This window comes from Selaginella moellendorffii, unplaced genomic scaffold (assembly GCF_000143415.4).
Source record: "Selaginella moellendorffii unplaced genomic scaffold, v1.0 SELMOscaffold_146, whole genome shotgun sequence".
Lineage (NCBI taxonomy): Eukaryota > Viridiplantae > Streptophyta > Lycopodiopsida > Selaginellales > Selaginellaceae > Selaginella > Selaginella moellendorffii.
This window is the reverse complement of record NW_003314407.1, coordinates 230,494-250,599: the sequence shown is the minus strand read 5'-3', so window position 1 is coordinate 250,599 and position 20,106 is coordinate 230,494. Positions and strand designations below refer to the sequence as shown.

Here is a 20,106-nt window from a genome sequence, read left to right as displayed (position 1 = left end):
GATTCGAAGGCAGTTTGTGGACAATTCTGATTTGGTCGGCGTCATATGGTACACCACCAATGTAAACCGGAATATTTAGCTAACTTTTACACATGATATTTGTTTTCGCTTGCAGTTCTTAACATGCTTACGAAATAACTCTTCTCAGTGGAACTTTACACGAATCAAGACACAATTTGCAAGACAGCAACCAACCATACACAAATGCAGCTGTACGAAAAGTAAATTATGCTCACGAATAAATTCTCTGGAACGAAGGAAACTCATTAAGATAGTAGCATGTCTAGCATTAAAGATCTTGAGTTGCAGCAGCAGCAGCAGGAGACACCACCAAGTGATCTTAGTGATCCAAGCGATTCCCATGATTCTTCTTCTCCATCTTCATCCAATTCGTCTTCTCTTCATCCAATACCGACACCACATTGGGGGAAGCTAATCTGGCACACTATTATCTGCATCCTTGTCTGTGCACACATAGCTGCATTTGCGAATTACCTCGTTTATAGGATCTATGTTTACTCTAAACATCCCGGAGAGCTCGCGAGAAGGCCGTGGCTGATAGTTTTGACGACTTGCGAGGTGATATACTTTGCGAGCAGCGTTATTTCGGCTGCGGATCTGGTGTTACCGCCTCGAATATGGCGGCCCCGTCAGAGTTTATCGTTGAATTGGGAAGAGCTTCCGACGGTTGACATATTTCTTCCCTGCTGTAAAGAGCCCACTGACGTTCCCGAGGATTCCATTCAGGCTGCCCTGGCCATGGATTATCCCAAGCACCAGTTTCGAGTTTTGGTCCTTGATGATGGAGGGGACGATGAGCTAAAAAGATACTGTGAAGAATTGGAGAGTGCTTGTGTCAAATATCTTCGTCGAAAGAAGGTAGCTTACAATAGTCGTTATTCCCTTCCCAGTGCGTGCTCATGATCTCACTGTTCCAGTCTTCCAGATTCCAGGTGTCCCACACAACTTCAAATGCGGTAACCTTAACTACGGCCTGGAGCATTCCGACGCGGAGTTCGTGGTGATGATGGACGCAGACATGATACTTCACCCCTCATTCTTGAAGACTTTGCTCCCTCACATAGTGAAGGACCCCAAAGTGTCATTCGTGCAAATCCCTCAATCGTTTTATAACCTGCCAGTGGGAGACCCTCTAAATGATGCTTGCGGATTTGGCTACGAGCGTGTCATGATTCACAGGGACACATTTGGGGCCGCACCCTGCGTTGGAACTGGAGCAATCTTCCGAAGGAAACATCTGGACGAGATTGGAGGCTTCCAGCCAATGTCAATCACAGAAGACACCATGACCGCATTCAAGCTCTTCAACCAGGGCTTCAAGTCCGTCTACCTCAACCGCAAGCTTCAGGTCTGCTGTTGCTCAAAACACGGTGACTTTTGTTGACTCCACCTTTGATTGTTAGATTGGTCTTACACCGTGGACGTTTGAAGGATATATCAAGCAGCGGCAGCGGTGGTGCCAGGGAGCTATACAGCAATTCTCTGCGACATGGAGAGAGATGCTTGGGCCAAAGAGCAAACTCTCCTTGGTTCTCAAGGTGAGTTTCTTCTGGCACACGGGATACTACTTCATCGCAATCGTCAACCTTGTTATGCTTCTCCTCTTCATCGTTTGTCTTGCACTTCACTTGGACCTCATGATCGGCACCTCCCATGAGGCGCGGCGTGTTATCATCCAGCTCGCCATCTTCCTCATTTTCTGGCGCCTTTCTTGGATCTCAGTCTGGCTCGGTCTTCCACAATCCATCCAGAGTCGTAACCGGGACGAGTCACATTTCTGGTGGATGACACCCTTCTTCCTCCAGACCATATACAAGTCCATTTTTTCGTACTCTTCCACTTTCACATTCACTCCAACAAGCAGCATCGATCGAGTTGCGGCACAGGCCAAGTTCACCAAGCAGCCAGCCTTGATCAAATTTTTCCTTGTCAAGCTCAAACATGTAAAGGTTCACATAATCTACATACTCCTGGTCTTGGCAGTGGTGGCCTACAGAATTTCCTGGGTAGCGAAGCAAAGAGGCCGAAATTGCAGCCATGATTTTTACGTGATCGCAATGTCCTTCTTTCTTCTTTCAACTTGTACACACATGCTTGTACCAATTGTGTACATTTTGTGTCCGCCCAGCTACAAGCCTGGGCAGCGCAAGGGGCTGCTTCACTACAAGGAAAAGGTTCCACATTTCGTGGAGGGAGACCATCTCCCAAAGTGGCACTGGTCAGCCATGTTTTACGAGGCCATAGCTAACGTGGTTGTGGTGATTTTCTGGGTGGCAGCACTTGTTATCGCTGTCACCAAGGCAGATCGCCAATGGTGTAAAACTGGTGCTGTATAAAAGCTTACATAAAGTCTTGTTTAAAGGGTTTTGGGAAGAATGCGTCAGTTCTGCAGCGGACTTTCGTCACGCCATCTGCTATCACAGGGACTTCTACTACTTCCAGCCTGATGTTGCCTGGACGAGCTGTACCACACCATCAAACGTATGAAAGACAATGGCACGATGTATAACGTTCAGGGCTTCCTGCTCATCGGCATGGTGACCGTGAAGGATTTGTTTGAGGGGCGATTTGGTGATGGACAATTGCGTGCTATCCACGACTATCAGCTGTCATTCTGGTTGGAAGACTTGCTTCGACAAGTTAACTACAATAGTGGTGATGTTGTGCGCGACTGTGGTGGGCATACGTGATGGGCTTACTACTCGGCATTTTTAACTCCGATAACATAAACCTTGACATCTCCACACAGCATACACCTCCACAACTCCAACACATTCAGCCTGGTTAGGTAAATACCAACTCAAGGGGCATGGGGAAGAACTTCGAGATGGTGTTGAAAGCGGCAGTGTGTTCTTTATTACATGGAAGAGAGGTTACTTACATTCCACCACGCAGACGAAGGACGAGATGGAGGGTCGACTCCTTCTGGATGTTATAATCCGCCAGGGTACGCCCATCCTCGAGCTGCTTCCCGGCAAAGATGAGACGCTGCTGGTCCGGGGGAATTCCCTCCTTGTCCTGGATCTTAGTCTTGACGTTGTCAATCGTATCCGAGCTCTCCACCTCCAGAGTGATGGTCTTGCCAGTCAGGGTCTTGACGAAAATCTGCATGCCACCACGGAGGCGCAGGACGAGATGGAGGGTCGACTCCTTCTGGATGTTGTAGTCCGCCAGAGTCCGCCCATCCTCGAGCTGCTTCCCAGCGAAGATAAGTCGCTGCTGGTCCGGGGGAATTCCCTCCTTGTCCTGGATCTTCGTCTTAACATTGTCGATGGTGTCCGAGCTCTCCACCTCGAGAGTGATCGTCTTGCCGGTCAGGGTCTTCACAAAGATTTGCATCCCGCCGCGCAGCCGCAGGACGAGATGGAGGGTAGACTCCTTCTGGATGTTGTAGTCCGCCAAGGTCCTGCCGTCCTCTAGCTGCTTACCTGCAAAGATGAGACGCTGCTGGTCCGGAGGAATCCCTTCCTTGTCCTGAATCTTCGTCTTAACATTGTCGATGGTGTCCGAGCTCTCCACCTCGAGAGTGATCGTCTTGCCAGTCAGGGTTTTCACAAAGATCTGCATCGTTGCTGCCGAAAGAAGCCTACAGTCTCGCAAAAAGAAACGATAAATCGATCAGATCCGGTAAGGCAATCACGAAATCCTTGAGAATTTCAAGCAAGAAATCAACACCGCCATACCCACTCACCAAGAAACGCAACCACCGCCTACGAATTGTAGAAAACCCTTACCCTATCCTTTATTTTATACGTGAGAGAGAATGATCATGGCCGTTCAAACTGACGGTTAAGATTCAATCCATTGTGATATCATAGAGTCTTGTGCTCCAGATGAGAAAAATGTGATTTGATTTTAACGTTGGCTACTACAGATGGAATCTTGGAACAGCTTTGTAGTTTAAAAAGGATTTGAGACTTTACAATGTGAGATCGCTCGTTTGAGAAGATGACAGCCTTCTTATGCAAGGATTTTCTCCTGATCAAACATCCGGACATCATCTCTCCTCTCTGATTTTGTGACTCTTTCTTTAGTCAAGTTGCGCGTACCATATACCTTGGATCTTCACTTCCTTGGGAGCCTTCGATCCCAGATCCGTGTCCGAGGGCTGGATGCTCTCAAATACCCCGGCAATCTCTCCAGTGGCGGTGTTACTCTCCGCCACCTTCAAGGTGATGTTCCCAGTCGACCCCGAGGTATCTTTGAGGTTCTCCTTGCCGAGCTCCTCCTCGTCACCAGCGCCTCCGGCCGGCAACGCCACCGCATTGTCATACCCGGTGGATCCACCGCGTCCCTTGGGGTCTAGAAACGAGGAGCCCCTGTAAGACGGCACCAGAAAGCTTCCACTGAATCCATCCGGGGAGCCAGTCGCTACGAGCTCCTTGATGGTGAAGAGGAATGGAACTCGCTCGCCTCCGGGGAGCTGGACGGTAACCGCAGCGTAGTCGATGCCATCCTTCTCCACCAGCTTGAGGTTTCCCTTCTCGTCCACGCTCAAGTCGGCCTCGATCTCGTCCAGCGTGTATGTCAGCCTCGTCATGAGCTTGGTGTCGACGTATTGATCGCCGCCACCCTTGAATGGCGACTCCTTCTTCACGGTGAAGGACGTGGGCTCGAGGCAAAACTTCTTGACGCTGTAGCTGCCGGGCTTGAACTTGAATCCTTCGTCGCCACCGGACAGGATCGGGCACTGGTTGGCGGTGCCGCTGCCTTTCACCTCGAGATACGTCTGGGCTTGGACCTCGTCGTATGTGAGGCGCTTTGGATTCGCGGCGGCGGTCTAGAGCATCACAAAACAGGGGAAATTCATGAGAATGACTACCAGACTTGCTCCAATTCTCTCAATTCATCCGTCCAGCAGAGGAGATCTTTCGCTTACCCCCGCGACGAGCAATGTGGCTGCGGCAGTGGCAACGGCGACCTTGCCCACATCCGTGGCCCTCTTGACAATGTCCTCCATGGAGCAAGTGAGGCGCGCTCCTCCTCCATTGCTGCGCAATCCAAATGCCTTGGACACCGACACCGGGCGGAGGCTGGCGGACGATCCTGCAGAGGCATCGAGCTTGGGCTGGAGGAGCGATGGCCCGGCCTTGGCTGCTACCACCGATGCCGCCATTGCGCTGCTTGGATCTCGCGCACTGCTCTGTTTTAGGGCTAAACAGAGCGTTTAGGGCTCTTGGATAGCGCGGATATATGGATAAGAGGTTTGCCGCCACAAGCTCGAGCAGCCAATGAGCACGCGCCACCTGGCTCTTTCAAAGCCAAAGGATATGATATCTAGCTTTGTTTGATTGAGATATCCAATCCATGGTACTGTTTTTCTTTACATTCTTTCTATCAGAGTTATCTCTTAGCAATCAATCGAGCTTTGCATACCACACGCCCGATACCTTGACCCTCTTCTTCTCCTTGTTTCCAATGAGGAAGCCCGCGTTGGATCTGGACCGTAGATCCAGGCCCGAGAGCTGGCTGGTTTCGAACTCGCCACCCAGCTCCTTGGCTTCCAAGTTGCTCCTCGTCACCTTGAACACAATGCTGCCCTCCGTGGTGGTGCTCTCCAGCGGCTCGGTCTCATCCACGTCCAGTTTCTTCGGTTGGATCGTCGCTGTGGGAACTATAAACTGGCCACCGAAAGATTCCGGCCTACCCGACGCAACCAGGTCTTGGATCCCAAACATGAAGGGCACTAGCTCCTGTTTCCCGGGAAGCCTAGCGATGACTTTGGCGATGGTGGTGTCCGTGTTGAGCCCTTTCTTCTCCTCGAACTTGACACCACCGTCTGGAGCCACGGCCAGGGAGCCCTCGATCCCGTCCACCCTCGCAAGCAGCTTCGTCTCGTACGTTGTCGAGATGTCAAACTCGCCAATCCCGGCCTTCCGGGTGACTTGGTATGAGGTTGGCTGCAAACACATGTTGGTCACGTAGTAGTCACCGGGTTCCAGTTTGAAACCGTCGGTGGCACCGCTGGTGACGGGGCTCGGGCATTTGGTTCCTGTCCACTTACCTTTGACGTCCAGATAGGCTCGCATCATTTGATCGTCGTAGCTGGGGGTTTTGTCCAGGTATTCGCGGATCTCCTCGTCGCTGGATCCGAAGCGAGGGCGCGGCCGGGCATCTGCTGCCTATCAAAGCCAGACAAGGGACACAAGATCTATAAGAGAACTCACAAATGCCCACACCGGGCAAATGCTGTGTCGAAGGAGGAGGTGAAAGATGGTCTATGGCGAGGAGCTTACCCCGGCCAGGAGGACTGTGGCCGCCACTGTAGCGAATGCGAGCTTGCCTGCTTTTCTGGTGAAGTCTTCCATGGAGGAGCAAGAGCAAACTACAATGTGGCCGCCATTTCTTCGAGTAGAGGAGGAAGATTGATGCGGGAGAAGGAGCGACCTGGTTGCAACGAGAGAGGACGCCATTACTCTGCTATCTCTGGAAATGGATTCGAGCAAAGGGTAAAGAAAGTGTGGTTCTATCTAAAGGTAAAGAACGATCGATGTCTCGCGAGCTAAGATCCTCGTAGAGGTCACAAAAAAAAGATAAAAGGGTTTCTTTTGGTGTGTGTGCGTGTGTGTGTGAGAGAGAGTGAGAGATGGATGTCTTGTGTTTTTCCGGGTGCGTGTCGCTCAGGTGTGGTGCCGCCCCTCGTCGCCTCGCATTTGGGCGCGCCAAGATCGCGATCAGGGTGCGCGCTGCCAAGGATGGAAGCGAATCACAGGTGAAAACAGCAACCGACGCCGTCAATCTGGGCTTGTCACTCTTCTCCAAAGGAAGGGTACTTTAGCGAAGCTCCATGGATGTGGATGATTCCATACGTGTTGGTTTGTTCTCACTAGGCAGGTGAAGGACGCATTGCATCAGTTTGATACCGCCCTGGCCATGAATCCAAACTTCGATGAGGCGCAGGCCGCGTACTACAACAAAGCTTGCTGCCATGCTTCAAGGTTTCGTGCTTTCTTCGACTCTTTCGTTTCTTCTCTCCTTTCGTGACCATTTGTTTCCAGGGAAGAGCCCGCGAAAGCAGCACAGGCATTGCAAACAGCGCTGCGTGATTACAACGTCAAGTTTCATGTCATCCTCAATGATCCGGACCTTGCTCCCTTCCGAGCGTCTCCAGAGTTCAAGGCTCTCCAGGACGAGGTTGAGCCAATCTCTCTCTCTCAATCTTTGCTTGGCCCGAAGTGATGAGCTTTGCCGTGCACTGGACAGGCTCGGAAAGGTGGCGAAGACACTGGAAGCAGCTTCCGAAGAGACTTAAAGCTCATCAGCGAAGTCCAGGCACCGTTTCGTGGCGTTCGCAAGTTTTTCTACGTCGCATTCACGATTGCCGCTGGGATCGCGACTTTCATCACGGTCCCGAGGCTCATTCGTGCACTGCAGGGGGGAGAGGACGCTCCAAGCGTCACGGAGACCGCACAGAATCTGGCAATAGACCTCGCAGGTAAATGTGATGAGAGTGTGTTTTCATCTAATCAAGGTTGCGCTTTTTCACAGGTATAGTGGCTTTTGTGTCCTTGTTTATCTGGGACAGCAAGAAAGAAGAGACGCAAATGTCTCAAATCACAAGAAACGAGACTTTGTCAAGGCTTCCTGTCCGGCTCGGAACTGGACGCATCGTGGAGGTGGTGCAACTTCGAGGGATCACACGACCGGTAAGAAGTTTTTTCTTTCCAATATCAAACCAAGCTTGCTTGTATGTTCTCTTGGAGCGAAAGGTGATATTGGCCGGTACCAAAGAGTCGATCAAGGGAGCTTTGGAGAAGGCGGAGAGATACCGCAAAGATCTCCTGCAACGAGGCGTGCTCTTGATTCCGGTCGAGTGGAGGAAAAAGGACGAGACGCCTAAGAAGAAAGGATTTGGACGCTCCGTAAAAGCTCCAGCAGCTGGCTCCGGCAGCGTAAGCTTATCCAATCCGTGGTTCCTAAATTTCCCTTTTCTCTCGTGATTCAGGATGATTTTCAAAAACGAGCGCAGGACGCGGCACTGAAGGCAGTGCTCGAGAGTGAGAAGCGATTTGTAGCGGAGGTGGTTTCTCAAGCAGAATGGGAGAGGTGAGTATCTTGTTTCTACCTTGTTTGAGCGTTTAGAGTGTGGAAACGACAATCAGGTGGATCTTTGAGCAGCAAGAGTCGGAAGGAGTAACCGGTGGCGAAGAGGTTTTCATTGTGCTCCGGCTCGATGGGAGAATCCGCAAATCGGGTCGGGTAAGCAAATCTTCTTAATCTAGTTGGCTAGAGAGCAAAAGTGATTTGGGTGCTGCTACAGGGAATGCCTGAATGGCAAGAGCTTGTCAAGGAGCTTCCTGTGCTAGATTCGATGATGAGCAAGCTCGAGAGATGATATCATCGATCGTTTGCTCATGAGCGGTGCTTTTTAGGCAATTGCTACCAAGTTGGAAATTTTAATAATATAGAAATTTAAATACTTATAAAAACAAGGTAGAAAATTTTAAATTGTAATTATGATTAAAATTCTCCTTATTAAAAGACAAGACAGTGATGAAAGAAACAATTTAATAAGATATTAGAACATGATTAACTATTTTATTAATAAATTTACATATATAATATAAGAAACAGAAATGGTAAGTATAAAGAAAATATGTTGATATCATCGATCGTTTGCTCATGAGCGGTGCTTTTTAGGCAATTGCTACCAAGTTGGAAATTTTAATAATATAGAAATTTAAATACTTATAAAAACAAGGTAGAAAATTTTAAATTGTAATTATGATTAAAATTAAAACCTTCTCCTTATTAAAAGACAAGACAGTGATGAAAGAAACAATTTAATAAGATATTAGAACATGATTAACTATTTTATTAATAAATTTACATATCTAATATAAGAAACAGAAATGGTAAGTATAAAGAAAATATGTATTAGCAAAAAGATTTTGAATCCCATTCAGAATATAATTTAGGGTTAGTGCTAAATGTTTTTTGGTATCCAATATATAAAACCAAATTACAATCATTTTGTATAACTAAATATGTAGCTTTATAACAATTATAAGAAGTGCAATAAGTATTTGTTGTCCAAACAGGTTTACTATCATAAGAATATAAAACTAAATTTCCATCCTCTTGCAATCTTAGAATACAGTTTGTTCCTTTTTTTGAAGTATTTGAAGACCATAATGTTTTTATACCCATATATACTATTAAGTTACAATCAGAGCTTAAATATAAATGTGCTTTATGATTTGAAGAAATTAAAAATTGTGAAGGTAATAGATATTGATGCAGCATATTGATAGAACCACTTATTAAAAAGCTTGAAAACAAATAGCATTGAGAATGTCTTACTAAAATCTGTTGTCTTCTGTGTTGTTGATTATTAAAATTTCTAACAAAATAATAAATTAAAAAATGCTCAGTGTTTATAATAATAAATGAGGCAGCAAAATTGAGCATCTCATCAGAAGACTCTTCTAAAATGTGATTTAGTGAATTTCTTATGTTAACTCCTAATTCTACACCTCCTTCGGAATTTATAGTACAAAATTCTCTAATTGTTTCTAATACAAAAATACCAAATCCAACATATGTATGAGTTCTATCTGGATGTTGAACATCTACTTCTCCATGTACACTTTGTCTTAATGGAATTATACTATTTGGTATATTATTAATTGAATTTCTAATAGCTCCTATAATAGCATGTACAACATTTTCACTTATAGCATCAAATACTCCAGTCTGATATTCAATTTGTTTAGAAACTTTAAATAAAAGTAGTAAAATGAAAATATTTAATGCTATTCTCATTGCAAATAGTAATAGCAAAGAAATAAAATTAAAACTGTTTTTAACCTTATAGATATATAAAAATTTATTTATATAAAATTTAGAATAAGTTAAAATAATAAAATAAAGATTTTTTAAAATGTAAACTTATAGATATTTTTTTTGTCTCTAAGGTTCAAGATAATTTATGAAAGACATTCCAAGCCAGATGGATTTTTGTTTTAGTTTGAATCTTTTATTTGTCTTGTAATGCAGTAGCTAATTTATTTTCAAGTGGATGACTAGGAATTAAGTACAAATACAAAGTACACCAACATTTTGTTGTGAAAGATACCACTTGTTCCCACATCATGGGTGGCTTGTGATACCTAAGTAAAGGGTGAATAGTCAAACTTGTCTTGATTGGTGCATGTGTCACCAGCTTGATAGCTCAAATTGTGGAAGTGTCAATCAAGGCTTTATCAGCCCTTGAACATTAAACTTGTTTACATGAGATGTCAACACAACCTATAAAAGCCTTAGGCAAGGGACCCAACCAAGAAAAGACACAACTCTCTCTCTTAGTCACTCACAGACCATTTGGGGCAATTAGATTTCCCTAGCCAGCTATAAGAACCATAAGAACCCGAGTGTTAAATGTTGCAACCCTAGATGGTGTATAAGGGGGTTTCCACATGCCAAGAAAAACAACATTAGAAGTCTCATATTATAGAACTTTAACTTTAGGTGCTAGCATGGGATGTTGCAAGTCTCAAGTTGCTTTACTTCACACTCTCGAATGCATAGAAAGATCCTATTCCTGACACAAATTCTATTACACTTTTACAGATGTTAAACATTAATAAACACAAATGAGGTGGAGTGTGCATATGATTGATTAATCAATCAATTAGTCTATACTTCTAATTTATGTCTTCAGCCATAGATTTGTAGTAGCTAAGGCCTAGCTTAACCTCATAAAGCTATGAACACTATAAACTAATATACTAACTATACAACACTTTGCCCAACCATACCATACTAGTTGGTGGAATCCTTATGTTAGGCTATTGGTATGCTAAAATTATGCTATATCCTTGTGCTAGACTATTGATATATGCCAAACTTTGTTTAACTTTGTTTTGCATGTTAGTCCTAGTATTGAGATGATGAATGCTTTAGAATTGTTTTAATGTCACTTTGTATATTTGTCCTATTATTCTTTGGGTTATATGTTCATGAGTAATTCCATGTTTTAATTCCTTCACTCTTTGGTTATATGCTCAAAAATTTAGTTTTATCCCTTCATTTAATGGCTGAGTGTAGCGCATGTGATTATGGGATGAGATTTGGATATACTATTACCGTGGATCCTTGGAACCTTGGGGGATAAATGGGGATAAAATAGCCACTAAGGGCTCTTTCATCAAGCAATTGCCCCTTTTCCAGTTGGCTTAAGGGGAAAGAGATAGGGTGCACTACAGTTGGTATCAGAGGATGAGTTTCGGCAAGTACTATCTAATGAGATTGGGCAACTAGTTTCATTGCATACGTAGAGATGAAAACGATGATCCAAATGGGTACATGTTTGGGTGCAAAGGCTTCACAATCGTTCTTTGGGTATGGATTTTGTTACCTTGTTGTACTTTGTAATGTGAGTTTGCTCTTGGGCTCATAAGAGGGATTGAGTTGTTCCGGTTGCACGAGTTTAAGCTTGGGCTCGTGAGTGAGGCACATTAGCAACTCGAGGTTACACTTTGAGTTGGCAGGATTAATGTTAGCCTATCGGTGGTTCCATGAGTTGTTCCATGTACCATGGGTGAAAGTAAACTTTCCCTAGGTTTGCTATGAGTGGCAAATAGGCTGGTCTATAACTGTTTAGCACGGCATTAGTGGATCCTTCCTAAGCATGATTATGAGTGAATCAACCAAGACTGTAGGGATTAGTCTATTGGTTCAAGTAGTCATTGCCGTGCTCTCTCATAAACTTTTCTTAGATTGAACTGAAAACAATGCGAATGCAAACTTGAGGTTTAGTCAAAGATGAGACCGAAAAGAGAGTCATTAGAGACGAAGGATAAAACATGTAAATCATTTTCTCTTGGAGAGATGATTTGCAATGAGGTGTTGACTCATTGCTCGTGTTCACATTATGCAATCAAGAGTCCCTACCTTGATGCATGTTGAAAATGATGGTCTTACAAATGGTGAGTTATGGGATGGATAGCGGTGAAGCGCTAAACCATTTTGTCTAAGCTTGCTATTAGAAGACTTGAGTTACAGTGCTCAATTCTTTTCTAGGGAACCTTGCTATTGCTCCTTAAGTAGCTTGGTGTTAGATTAGTGTTGAGTTTGGTCGGATAGAGAGTGGTATGAGGTTGTCCATGTTGTGAACAAAAGTTAGTGGTGTTTAGTATTGTAAATCTCTATTGGTGGAGTGTGGCATTTATGTTGCATTTTGTTGAATTGAGTTGGCACTTGATGCTCACATAAACTTTTGAAATAATGACATTAGCATTGCTCATGGTGTTGCTCAATTGATGATTAAGTCATTATGATTTTATATCATATCCATGTGATAATGAGCAATGTGTTTACAAAGTTGCTTGGTTAAAAAATGATCAACCCCAAAGTGGTTGATGGTGAAGCTAATCTACTTACATGAAGTAGCATTGTAGTAGCTTTGATTGGATTCTCGATGATGGTCCATTATGCTAAATTTAAGTTGGTTCCCTGGTTCCTTAAGTTTGCCCATTAAAGTGGTGGAAAAGGGGTATAACATTCATTTGCTATAGCTTGTTGGTTTATCCGTTAGCACTTGGAGTAGATTGTTGGATAAAGAAGGTGTGAGGTTTAAGGCATTGACATCACTAGCACATGTGTTAGTGGAAGTGGCATTATTACTTCAAGTGATAAAGAATTTTCCTTAGAGCTTGATTTTCTATGTCATTTTTCTTGTTAGTGTTTTAGCTTCACATTGGATTTTGAGAATGATTGAAGAAAAGTGTTAGTGCAATATGGATATTTGAAAGATATGGTCTTCGTGATCAAGTTTTAGATGTTCACTTTGTATTTTGCAAATGTCGGTTTTGGATATTGGAAATATGGGCATGATGTTCGACGCTTAAGCATACGGTGGGTCATAAGAATTTGTGTTGAGATGAACATATGTGAAGTTGTTAGTAAAAGGAAGTTGGTTGAGTTTTGAAAGTTTGCATTCATAAACTAAGAGTCATTCTTTCTCTAAGATGGAAAATTTTCCACAAATTTTCTTAAGCTTTCTAATGGTTGATCTATTGATCACTTGCTCGAAAACCATTCCGTTTTCGTAAAGCCAATATAAACTAATGAAAGGGTTGGAGTTGACTTTCGTTGGCTTAGATCTTAGTAGGTAATTTGTATGATGCGGCTCGATAAGGATGTTGACTTTTGGGGCTAAAGCAATTGAGTTGGATAGAGTCTGGAGTTGGTGTAGAAAAGTGGCCGTTGCGCTTTTCTAATAAAGGTGACCCTTTTGCCTTTCTTCTGTAGCATTGTGCTTGGTGGCAGGTTGCACCTTGCATTTTGTTAAAACTCTATGAGAGTAATGAGCTTTCACTGATCTTGACTTAGTTTTGGTAGCCCTGTGCCTTGGCTAAGGATAGTGATGTTCAACTTAGTTGTTTGAATTGAGATGTTAGTACCTGTACTATAGCATTGTTTAAGTGGAGGTTGTGTACCAATATGAGTCCATCTCATGATCTTCACTTTAGTTTCAACTAAGTGTTGGACATGTATAGCTAGCCTCTTCAAGGCATGCTCAAAGCTATTGACTGGATGTGTTTGTGAGTTTATCTCGGTTGAGTTGGATTTGAGTGGTCATTTAGTTTATGTTTGTCTATGAAACTTTATCTCATACCTAGGGTATTATGTTTATATTGGACAAGTGTATGACTCAATGACGTGAATTTAGTGTTTAGGTCTTGTGAAAGGCAAGTTTAAAAGTGATTGTTGGTTGCTTTGCAACTAATGATTGTTTGTAGATTTCGTTGAGGACTGTTAACATTTATTTCACTCGATGATAATTTAGCAGTGATGGGTTTGTTTTACCGGATGATGTTGCGGAGGATTATGTTGTTAAACTTACATAGTTTTTCCATGTTAACATATCGATTATACCTTTGTCGATATCATTTGGTTGCATTTAGTTCATAGTGTTAGATTTCATTGAGTCTTGGACATGGTGAATCACTCCTTGATGAAGTGTTATCTATAGCTGAGTATTGTTGAAAGATTAGTCTCGGATATTGAGTATAGTATCTTCGACTTTGATTAGCTTAGTTGCTAAAAAGTTATGAATGGTAATTTACTCTTGCTTTCTTCTAGCTTTGCTCTAGTGTTGATGGCATAGAAGTGATGCTTTGTTGTTAGTAATATTGATATTGAGATTCAAGTGAAATGAATTATCTTAGGATTGATATTGAGTTTCATTAGTCTCGATAGAGATAGTATTGATGATTTGGTTATAGCTTTGTGTTATTAGCATTCACCTATTTGCTAGTTAGCAACTATGTTGACGTTCAAATGAACTGAGTGGCAAATTGAGTTAGTTGTGTTTTAGACGAGATTGTTTAGTAGAGGTTGAGCTTTGGCTTTTCCTTGAAAAGTGATTTAGTCGTGGATTATACTAACTTTACGAGAAGAAGAGTTGGTGATTAATGTTTGAATTCTTATTAGATTTAAATTGAGATATACCAATTATTGATGATTCTTTTTGTGCTTGCTATGAAGTGAGTTACGTCTTGCTATAAATGAATTTGTGGAGGATCGTTTGGTGATCACTTGTTGAGCATAACTTCATTGTACTTGGCTTTTGGATTGATGCAGATATGCTCTTCATTAGGTTTGGCATTATGAAGTTTAGCTTTGGCATTATGAAGTTTAGCTTATGGATGTGTTGAGGAGAATATTATGGGTTGTACCATGATTTCTTCTTTAGCATTGAAGTTAGTTCATATGAGACTCGTGATCATTGTTTGACAAGACTTGGCTATAGACTTCTTCGAGCTTTTGGTTCTTTGAATTTTATATTTATTGTTCCATTTGTTAAAAGTTGTTAGGGAAGGCATTTTAGCTCATTAGCTTCGATGTTGAAGTTGGCTTTTGCATCTAACAATCATTGGTGATGATTGACTATCATCTAGGATAATTGATTATCCTTGTTAAAAGGTTTTGCTTGATTATTGTTGGTATAGAATAATTTGCCATTCTTCGGGATGGTGGACTCCTTCTTTGACAATGATTATGCATCTCTTCATTGATGGGATAATTAATGATTTTTCATGATAGTTAGTTGTTCTCTTTGATGGTTTATGGCTTTTTGTAATACCATATGTTCTTTGTGGTTTGCTTTGGATTGGTCTCTTGGGTTTGAGACATCTATAGAATGTTGCTAGCACTTGCTTAAGCAAATTGAGTTCCTTTGTATTGTTGATCAGGATCTATTCAGATTGGCTAGTGTGATAGTTGACATGAATGAGTGTTTGTTGGTCTTGCCGCATTCATTTTGTTTTATTGATTATTGCTTAAGCTAGTTTTGATAGGTTGGGATGTTATTTCCTTTGGGTGATACATTCGCGAGCTTTGTGCTTGTCAGTTAATGATACTTTGTGTTCTTTGAGTTATCTTTAGTAAGTTATTTAGCATACTATTTACCATCTTCTGTAGTTAGGGTTCATTATTGAGTTTCCTTGATGATATACTAGCTATTGAATTTTATTGGATGGTGAATCCTGTATTTACCAATTATGATGATCTTGGTGGTTCCTATACTATAATACTGGTTTATTGGATGATAACTTATTTAGAATACTTTAGTGTTCTAATCTAAAATATATTCACTGATAATTAAGTCTCTAAGATATTATTATCTCTGACTTTGATATTGTCCATCTATTAATCTTTGAGTTTGGGCCAGTACTGGGCAGACTGGCTTCGGCACTTCATATGCATGTTGAAATCTCTAGTTATGGGGTAGCTATTGTCGATTGGTCACATAACCCACCTCTCTGTCGATGTTCCTTATTCCATTAAAAGGGCGTGGCCATGTAAACAACTCTAACTGCCTGTTTACAGTAGTCTATCTAAACCTTACTGATGGGTTTGGTTTCTTTGCTCAGGAGGGTTGGGGCCTCTGGCTTCTTTCTCTATGTCCTTGCGGGCAAGGGCATATCACACTTTTGTAAATTGGGTGACTCCCAGAGCAGCAAAGGTGGCTAACTTTGTTGGTCATTTCCTTGTTGGCGATGGCCAGAAGGTGTCTGAGTTGGTAGCGCATCCGTGTTAGACAAAGAGGTTGCTTCCTAACTCATTTAAGTTAGTGCATTTCTTACATAGTGTGAATACTGTGAACTTTTTCTGGAGTTGTTTCCTTGGCGGTATTTTAGACTCGAGTATGCATCAACGAGGACGTCAATCTTCTTTAGGGGGGGAGAGTGTTGCGAATGTGACTTCGGGTATCGAAAGTTACCTGTTGGCCAATCCTTACGGACACTCTTTCCTTACTGCCACAATGGCAGGAGGTCGGTATTGCTGGGCCTGTTATCAGTCTATGCCTAAGCTAGTTGAGAAACTGGTCTTCGCGTGTGCACTTGATCAGATGAGCATAAGGAAGGAATTCCTAAGTGTCTATTTAGTCAAGCATACTTGACTTGGTTAGAGAAATTCATTCATTGACTTGCACTTGCTAGTGTTGGGAACCCCTGTGATATTGAGCTTGGTCCCTTAATATTGTTAGATGGTAGCTTACCGTGTTTGCCAAACACCCTCGTTATCATGCCTTTAGGGTTAGTCTCAATTCAGTCCCAAATGCTATTTATGGAAAGTGTTTAGATTTGCTCATTTGGCATATATACAAAATGTAGAGATCAGCCTGAACACGATGGTGTTCGTCCCGTGTCCAAATTCGCAATCTAGCACCATTCGATATTTAGTAAGTTTCGAGCCTCGCAGCCAAAGATGCGCAAGTGTGCCACATAGGGCTTCCGTCCAGTTCAGGCACTGATTTTGGCCATAGTTAGCCAGGCTAATCCAAAAAGAATTGTCCGGCCCTAGATATGTTGGGCATCCGAGATGTCAGGCCCCGGACATGTCTGGCCCCGGATATGTCGGGCACCCGATATGTCGGGCCCCGATATGTCCAGCTCCGTACATGTCGGGCCCTAGACATGTTTGGCACCCAATATGTCCGGCCTCGGACATGTCAAGCACCTGATATGCCGGGCCCCGGATGTGTCTGGCCCTGGATATATCCGAGTTTTATTTTGACACGTGGCATGGCCTTTGGTTTGATCTCATAGAGTTTTATGGTTTTCAAAGTGTGCCATATTGACATGTGGATGTGCTTTGGTTTGTTTTGAGTTTTATGGTTTTCAATATGTGTCATATTGACGTGGCATGCCCTTTGGCTTGTTCTCATTGTTAGAGTTTAGTGTCCTTGTATGCCATGTGACATATATATGTTTGGACTTGTTTGCCATACCACATGGTGACAGTCACAACATATTCTTTGTGACTTATATCCTAGTTAATAACTAACTAATGACACAATTTGGCAAATATACCTTACATTGACAATTGTAAGTAGTATTTAAGGACCATACACTTATATGCTATGGAAAAATACTCAAAGTTTATATATTAAAACAGTGATCTTACAAAAATAAATGACTTGTAAGGAAAAAAAAAAGAGGGGGTCACTTGGACTTCCCAGGTGGCCACCCAACCCAGTACTATTCAAGCCCATGGACACTTAACTTTGGAGGTCTAATGGGATCTAGTGCTATAGTCACAATTTGAACCCACTCTAAAATATTTCACACTCCCCCTACTTTTATAGTGTGGGGCAGCTGATCCAAAGCTATAGTGTACCTCCACAATCCCGTGTACTTTTTGGGCGCCAAAAAGCACGCCCGCGGGACATGTGGTACCTCCCCAACAATTCACGAAGACTGCGTTTTGGGCCCCAAAACGCGCACTGCGAAATGTGGGGTACCTCCCCAACATTTCATGAAAAATCGCGTGTTTTGGGCCCGAAAAAAAGCCCACGAAACATGTGGTACCCTTGCAAATTTTTGTGAAAAATCACGCGTTTTGGGCCCCAAAACACTCCCCATGAAATGTGGGGTACCTCCCCAACTTTTCACGAAAAATCGCGCGTCTTGGGGCCCAGACATTCCAGGCCACTTTTTTTTCCCCTCCCCCCCTTTCTGTGCCACATGGCAGGCAGACAGGGCCTTCCCCCCCTCCCTCACGCACACGCTGGTTGAGGCTTAGCCTGTGTCGTCTCCGCGCACTTTGGGCCTGGGAGAGTCCTCCCCCCTTCCTCCCTCTGTCGCATGGCAGGTGGGGACCCCTCCCCTTTCCCGCCGCATGACGCTGGCCCTTGCCAAGCAACTGTGCCGCCCCTGAGGCTTGCCTCCCTTGGAAGCCTAAAGGACCACACTGCTGTAAGCCACAAATTTTTCCTTTCCAATTTGCTAGCTTACCTCGTCTATCTGACCAACACTGCCTTGGCTTGTGCTAAGTTCCCTTGCCAAGGTTCTTGCCTATTGTACAAGCTCCTACTTGGTCCTACTGGGTTTCAGCTACTCACTGCATGAGCAACGGAGTGTTAGCCATCCATCTACGGATTCCCAAATCTCTCCCAATCCCCCTCCCCGGGTTAGATTGGACTTAAGGTTCGGCTACACTCCCCGCAGGCACAAGCAGCCAAGCACACCAAGCCTCCAGGTTCCTAATACCCCTTGGTACAGCAAGACTTGATCATGGGACCCTCTAAATCCCAAGCCTTGGGTGCAGCACTTGCTTCGGGACGTCGGGGCGAAACACCGTGGCCTAATGGCCCAGTATGGGTACCTTTACTCCCCCACTTCCATCCCGAAGGGAAGGCCCAAGCCCCTAGGAAGGGCGAGGACCAATGAGCCGCAAGGTACTCAAGTGGGGCACCACTCCAAATGAGCTGGGAGCACCGCAGTCGGTTTCCCTTTCGGGAGTGGGAGCTGCTCTTGAACACTTCCCTGGGTGGCCCCTCCGGCACCACTCAAGCCCATGCTCACTCCCACCCAAGGCCCCTCGGCCCCAGTCTCAACCTCAAGTCAGTTTGGAAGCACCACTGGAGAGTTCCTTCAAGACTGGTTCCTGAACCTCACTATCCCTACTATACTTTTGGAACCCCCTGCAGCCCCCCCCCCCCCTGGGAGACGCACACTTTGGGCTTTCACCCCTTGACCCGTATTAGTACTTGGACTTAGTCTCTAGCTCGATCTCGGATCTAACTTCGGATTCGGTCTCGGACTCGATCTCGGACTCGATCTCGGACCTGACCTTGGACCCGACCTCGAACTCGGTCTCCGAGTCGGTCTCGGACTCGATTCCGGACTCTATCTCGAACTCGGTCTTGGACTCGATCTTAGACTTGGTCCCATCCAATGAACTCTTTATCATTTTGGTCAAGCTTTCGGGGCTCCTTTAGCCTACGACACCTCGGCGAGTTGGTTCCTTACAACTGCTGCCTCCCTCCCCCTTGCCTGATGGCATGCGGATGTGGTCCCAAGGCCAGGCCCATGGACCGCACAGCACAACTCTGCCGAACGCTGGAGCGGGTGCCAGGGAAGCCACGTCGAGGCTCTCTCCGTAGTCGAGAACCCTTGCACAACCCCACCCCCCATCAATGCTGGGGAGGCCCCCCCCACGCCACCAGCCAAAGGCCATGAGCACTCACACATGCGACACTGCCCAGGCATTCCACGTCGGGAGTTCCACGTCTGGATTGCCGATCGGGTAACACCTGGATGGATGTTGCACATGCTTGCCACTAGAGCAGTTGAGCACCATTTCCTTTGGCTGGTGGGCACGGGAAGCCCACAAGGTGAGGCACACAAGGGGAGCCATCGAAGTGCCACGACATGACCCTAGCAAGTGAGCCAACCCTCGTTTGTATGGGAAGCAGAGCTGGGCAACCGCGGTTCAACCCTAGCTGCTCGAGAGCCTCCACTCCCCATCCATCATCCTACAGGTAAGAAAGTCCCTCCTCTTTCTAGGACAACAGCTTTTGGCTATTTGTCCCAGTCGGAGTTCAAGCTTGAGCATGAGCAAGAGCCAAGTCCAAACGCGAGCCCGAGCAAAAGCTCGAGTACGTGCTTGAGCCCAACTTCAAGCCCAAGTCCGAGCAGGCAGGAGCCCACGCGTGCGCTGGAAGTCCAGCTGGGGGTGTGGAGCTGGGCACCCAAGGTCTGACCTCGGCTGCCCACACTCCCATCCCCCACTATCCTTCTGGTGGTTGCGGCCTACCACACCCCAGGGAGACAAGCGCTTTGGGCTTTC

At 44.6% G+C, this 20,106-nt stretch overlaps 5 protein-coding genes and 1 pseudogene across 8 annotated transcripts; 2 read left to right on the top strand and 4 right to left on the bottom strand.

Annotated features, from left to right (window-relative positions):
- The first annotated feature begins 279 nt into the window (after window positions 1–279).
- On the top strand, window positions 280–2,766 carry LOC9652107 (cellulose synthase 2). The gene is made up of 3 exons (XM_024666679.1): window positions 280–847; window positions 939–1,369; window positions 1,425–2,766. The coding sequence occupies exons 1-3, from the start codon at window positions 280–282 to the stop codon at window positions 2,355–2,357; spliced, it is 1,932 nt and encodes a 643-aa protein (XP_024522447.1). The 3' UTR covers window positions 2,358–2,766.
- An 83-nt stretch (window positions 2,767–2,849) lies between these two features.
- LOC9652106 (polyubiquitin 11) lies at window positions 2,850–3,726 on the bottom strand. 2 transcript variants are annotated; one of them, XM_024666665.1, is made up of 2 exons: window positions 3,713–3,726; window positions 2,850–3,614 (listed from the first exon to the last, which is right to left on the bottom strand). In XM_024666665.1, the coding sequence occupies exon 2, from the start codon at window positions 3,586–3,588 to the stop codon at window positions 2,899–2,901; it is 690 nt and encodes a 229-aa protein (XP_024522433.1). In that variant the 5' UTR covers window positions 3,589–3,614; window positions 3,713–3,726; the 3' UTR covers window positions 2,850–2,898. The 2 variants fall into 2 exon arrangements, with proteins under 2 accessions (XP_024522433.1, XP_002992988.1); XM_002992942.2 differs by having other exon boundaries at window positions 2,850–3,607.
- Window positions 3,727–3,898: 172 nt separating this feature from the next.
- On the bottom strand, window positions 3,899–5,193 carry LOC9652131 (oxygen-evolving enhancer protein 1, chloroplastic). Its single transcript, XM_002992941.2, has 2 exons — window positions 4,901–5,193; window positions 3,899–4,801 (listed from the first exon to the last, which is right to left on the bottom strand). The coding sequence occupies exons 1-2, from the start codon at window positions 5,135–5,137 to the stop codon at window positions 4,052–4,054; spliced, it is 987 nt and encodes a 328-aa protein (XP_002992987.1). The 5' UTR covers window positions 5,138–5,193; the 3' UTR covers window positions 3,899–4,051.
- A 97-nt stretch (window positions 5,194–5,290) lies between these two features.
- On the bottom strand, window positions 5,291–6,543 carry LOC112343354 (oxygen-evolving enhancer protein 1, chloroplastic-like). Its single transcript, XM_024666662.1, has 2 exons — window positions 6,258–6,543; window positions 5,291–6,143 (listed from the first exon to the last, which is right to left on the bottom strand). Exons 1-2 carry the CDS (start codon window positions 6,432–6,434, stop codon window positions 5,379–5,381), a joined length of 942 nt encoding a protein of 313 aa, XP_024522430.1. The 5' UTR covers window positions 6,435–6,543; the 3' UTR covers window positions 5,291–5,378.
- Window positions 6,544–6,590: 47 nt separating this feature from the next.
- Window positions 6,591–8,442, top strand: LOC9652105 (protein LOW PSII ACCUMULATION 1, chloroplastic). 3 transcript variants are annotated; one of them, XM_024666660.1, is made up of 9 exons: window positions 6,591–6,733; window positions 6,856–6,959; window positions 7,020–7,155; window positions 7,225–7,456; window positions 7,510–7,667; window positions 7,731–7,913; window positions 7,967–8,067; window positions 8,124–8,220; window positions 8,282–8,442. In XM_024666660.1, exons 1-9 carry the CDS (start codon window positions 6,608–6,610, stop codon window positions 8,354–8,356), a joined length of 1,212 nt encoding a protein of 403 aa, XP_024522428.1. In that variant the 5' UTR covers window positions 6,591–6,607; the 3' UTR covers window positions 8,357–8,442. The 3 variants fall into 3 exon arrangements, with proteins under 3 accessions (XP_024522428.1, XP_002993013.1, XP_024522429.1); XM_002992967.2 differs by having other exon boundaries at window positions 6,591–6,790; XM_024666661.1 differs by having other exon boundaries at window positions 6,682–6,790; window positions 6,852–6,959.
- A 9,027-nt stretch (window positions 8,443–17,469) lies between these two features.
- LOC112343367 lies at window positions 17,470–17,588 on the bottom strand (annotated as a pseudogene).
- Window positions 17,589–20,106: the final 2,518 nt, after the last annotated feature.

Excerpts from the sequence above, each read along its gene's own strand:
- LOC9652131 (XM_002992941.2), bottom strand. The coding sequence starts at position 5,137 with ATGGCGGCATCGGTGGTAGCAGCCAAGGCCGGGCCATCGCTCCTCCAG. Across the intron at positions 4,802-4,900 it reads CCACATTGCTCGTCGCGGGG|ACCGCCGCCGCGAATCCAAA; the intron begins GTAAGCGAAAGA and ends GTGATGCTCTAG.
- LOC9652106 (XM_024666665.1), bottom strand. The coding sequence starts at position 3,588 with ATGCAGATCTTTGTGAAAACCCTGACTGGCAAGACGATCACTCTCGAG.
- LOC112343354 (XM_024666662.1), bottom strand. The coding sequence starts at position 6,434 with ATGGCGTCCTCTCTCGTTGCAACCAGGTCGCTCCTTCTCCCGCATCAA. Across the intron at positions 6,144-6,257 it reads CCACAGTCCTCCTGGCCGGG|GCAGCAGATGCCCGGCCGCG; the intron begins GTAAGCTCCTCG and ends TGGCTTTGATAG.
- LOC9652107 (XM_024666679.1), top strand. The coding sequence starts at position 280 with ATGTCTAGCATTAAAGATCTTGAGTTGCAGCAGCAGCAGCAGGAGACA. Across the intron at positions 848-938 it reads ATACTGTGAAGAATTGGAGA|TCTTCCAGATTCCAGGTGTC; the intron begins GTGCTTGTGTCA and ends TCACTGTTCCAG. Across the intron at positions 1,370-1,424 it reads ACCTCAACCGCAAGCTTCAG|ATTGGTCTTACACCGTGGAC; the intron begins GTCTGCTGTTGC and ends TTTGATTGTTAG.
- LOC9652105 (XM_002992967.2), top strand. The coding sequence starts at position 6,608 with ATGGATGTCTTGTGTTTTTCCGGGTGCGTGTCGCTCAGGTGTGGTGCC. Across the intron at positions 7,457-7,509 it reads TCTGGCAATAGACCTCGCAG|GTATAGTGGCTTTTGTGTCC; the intron begins GTAAATGTGATG and ends GCTTTTTCACAG. Across the intron at positions 8,068-8,123 it reads TCTCAAGCAGAATGGGAGAG|GTGGATCTTTGAGCAGCAAG; the intron begins GTGAGTATCTTG and ends AACGACAATCAG.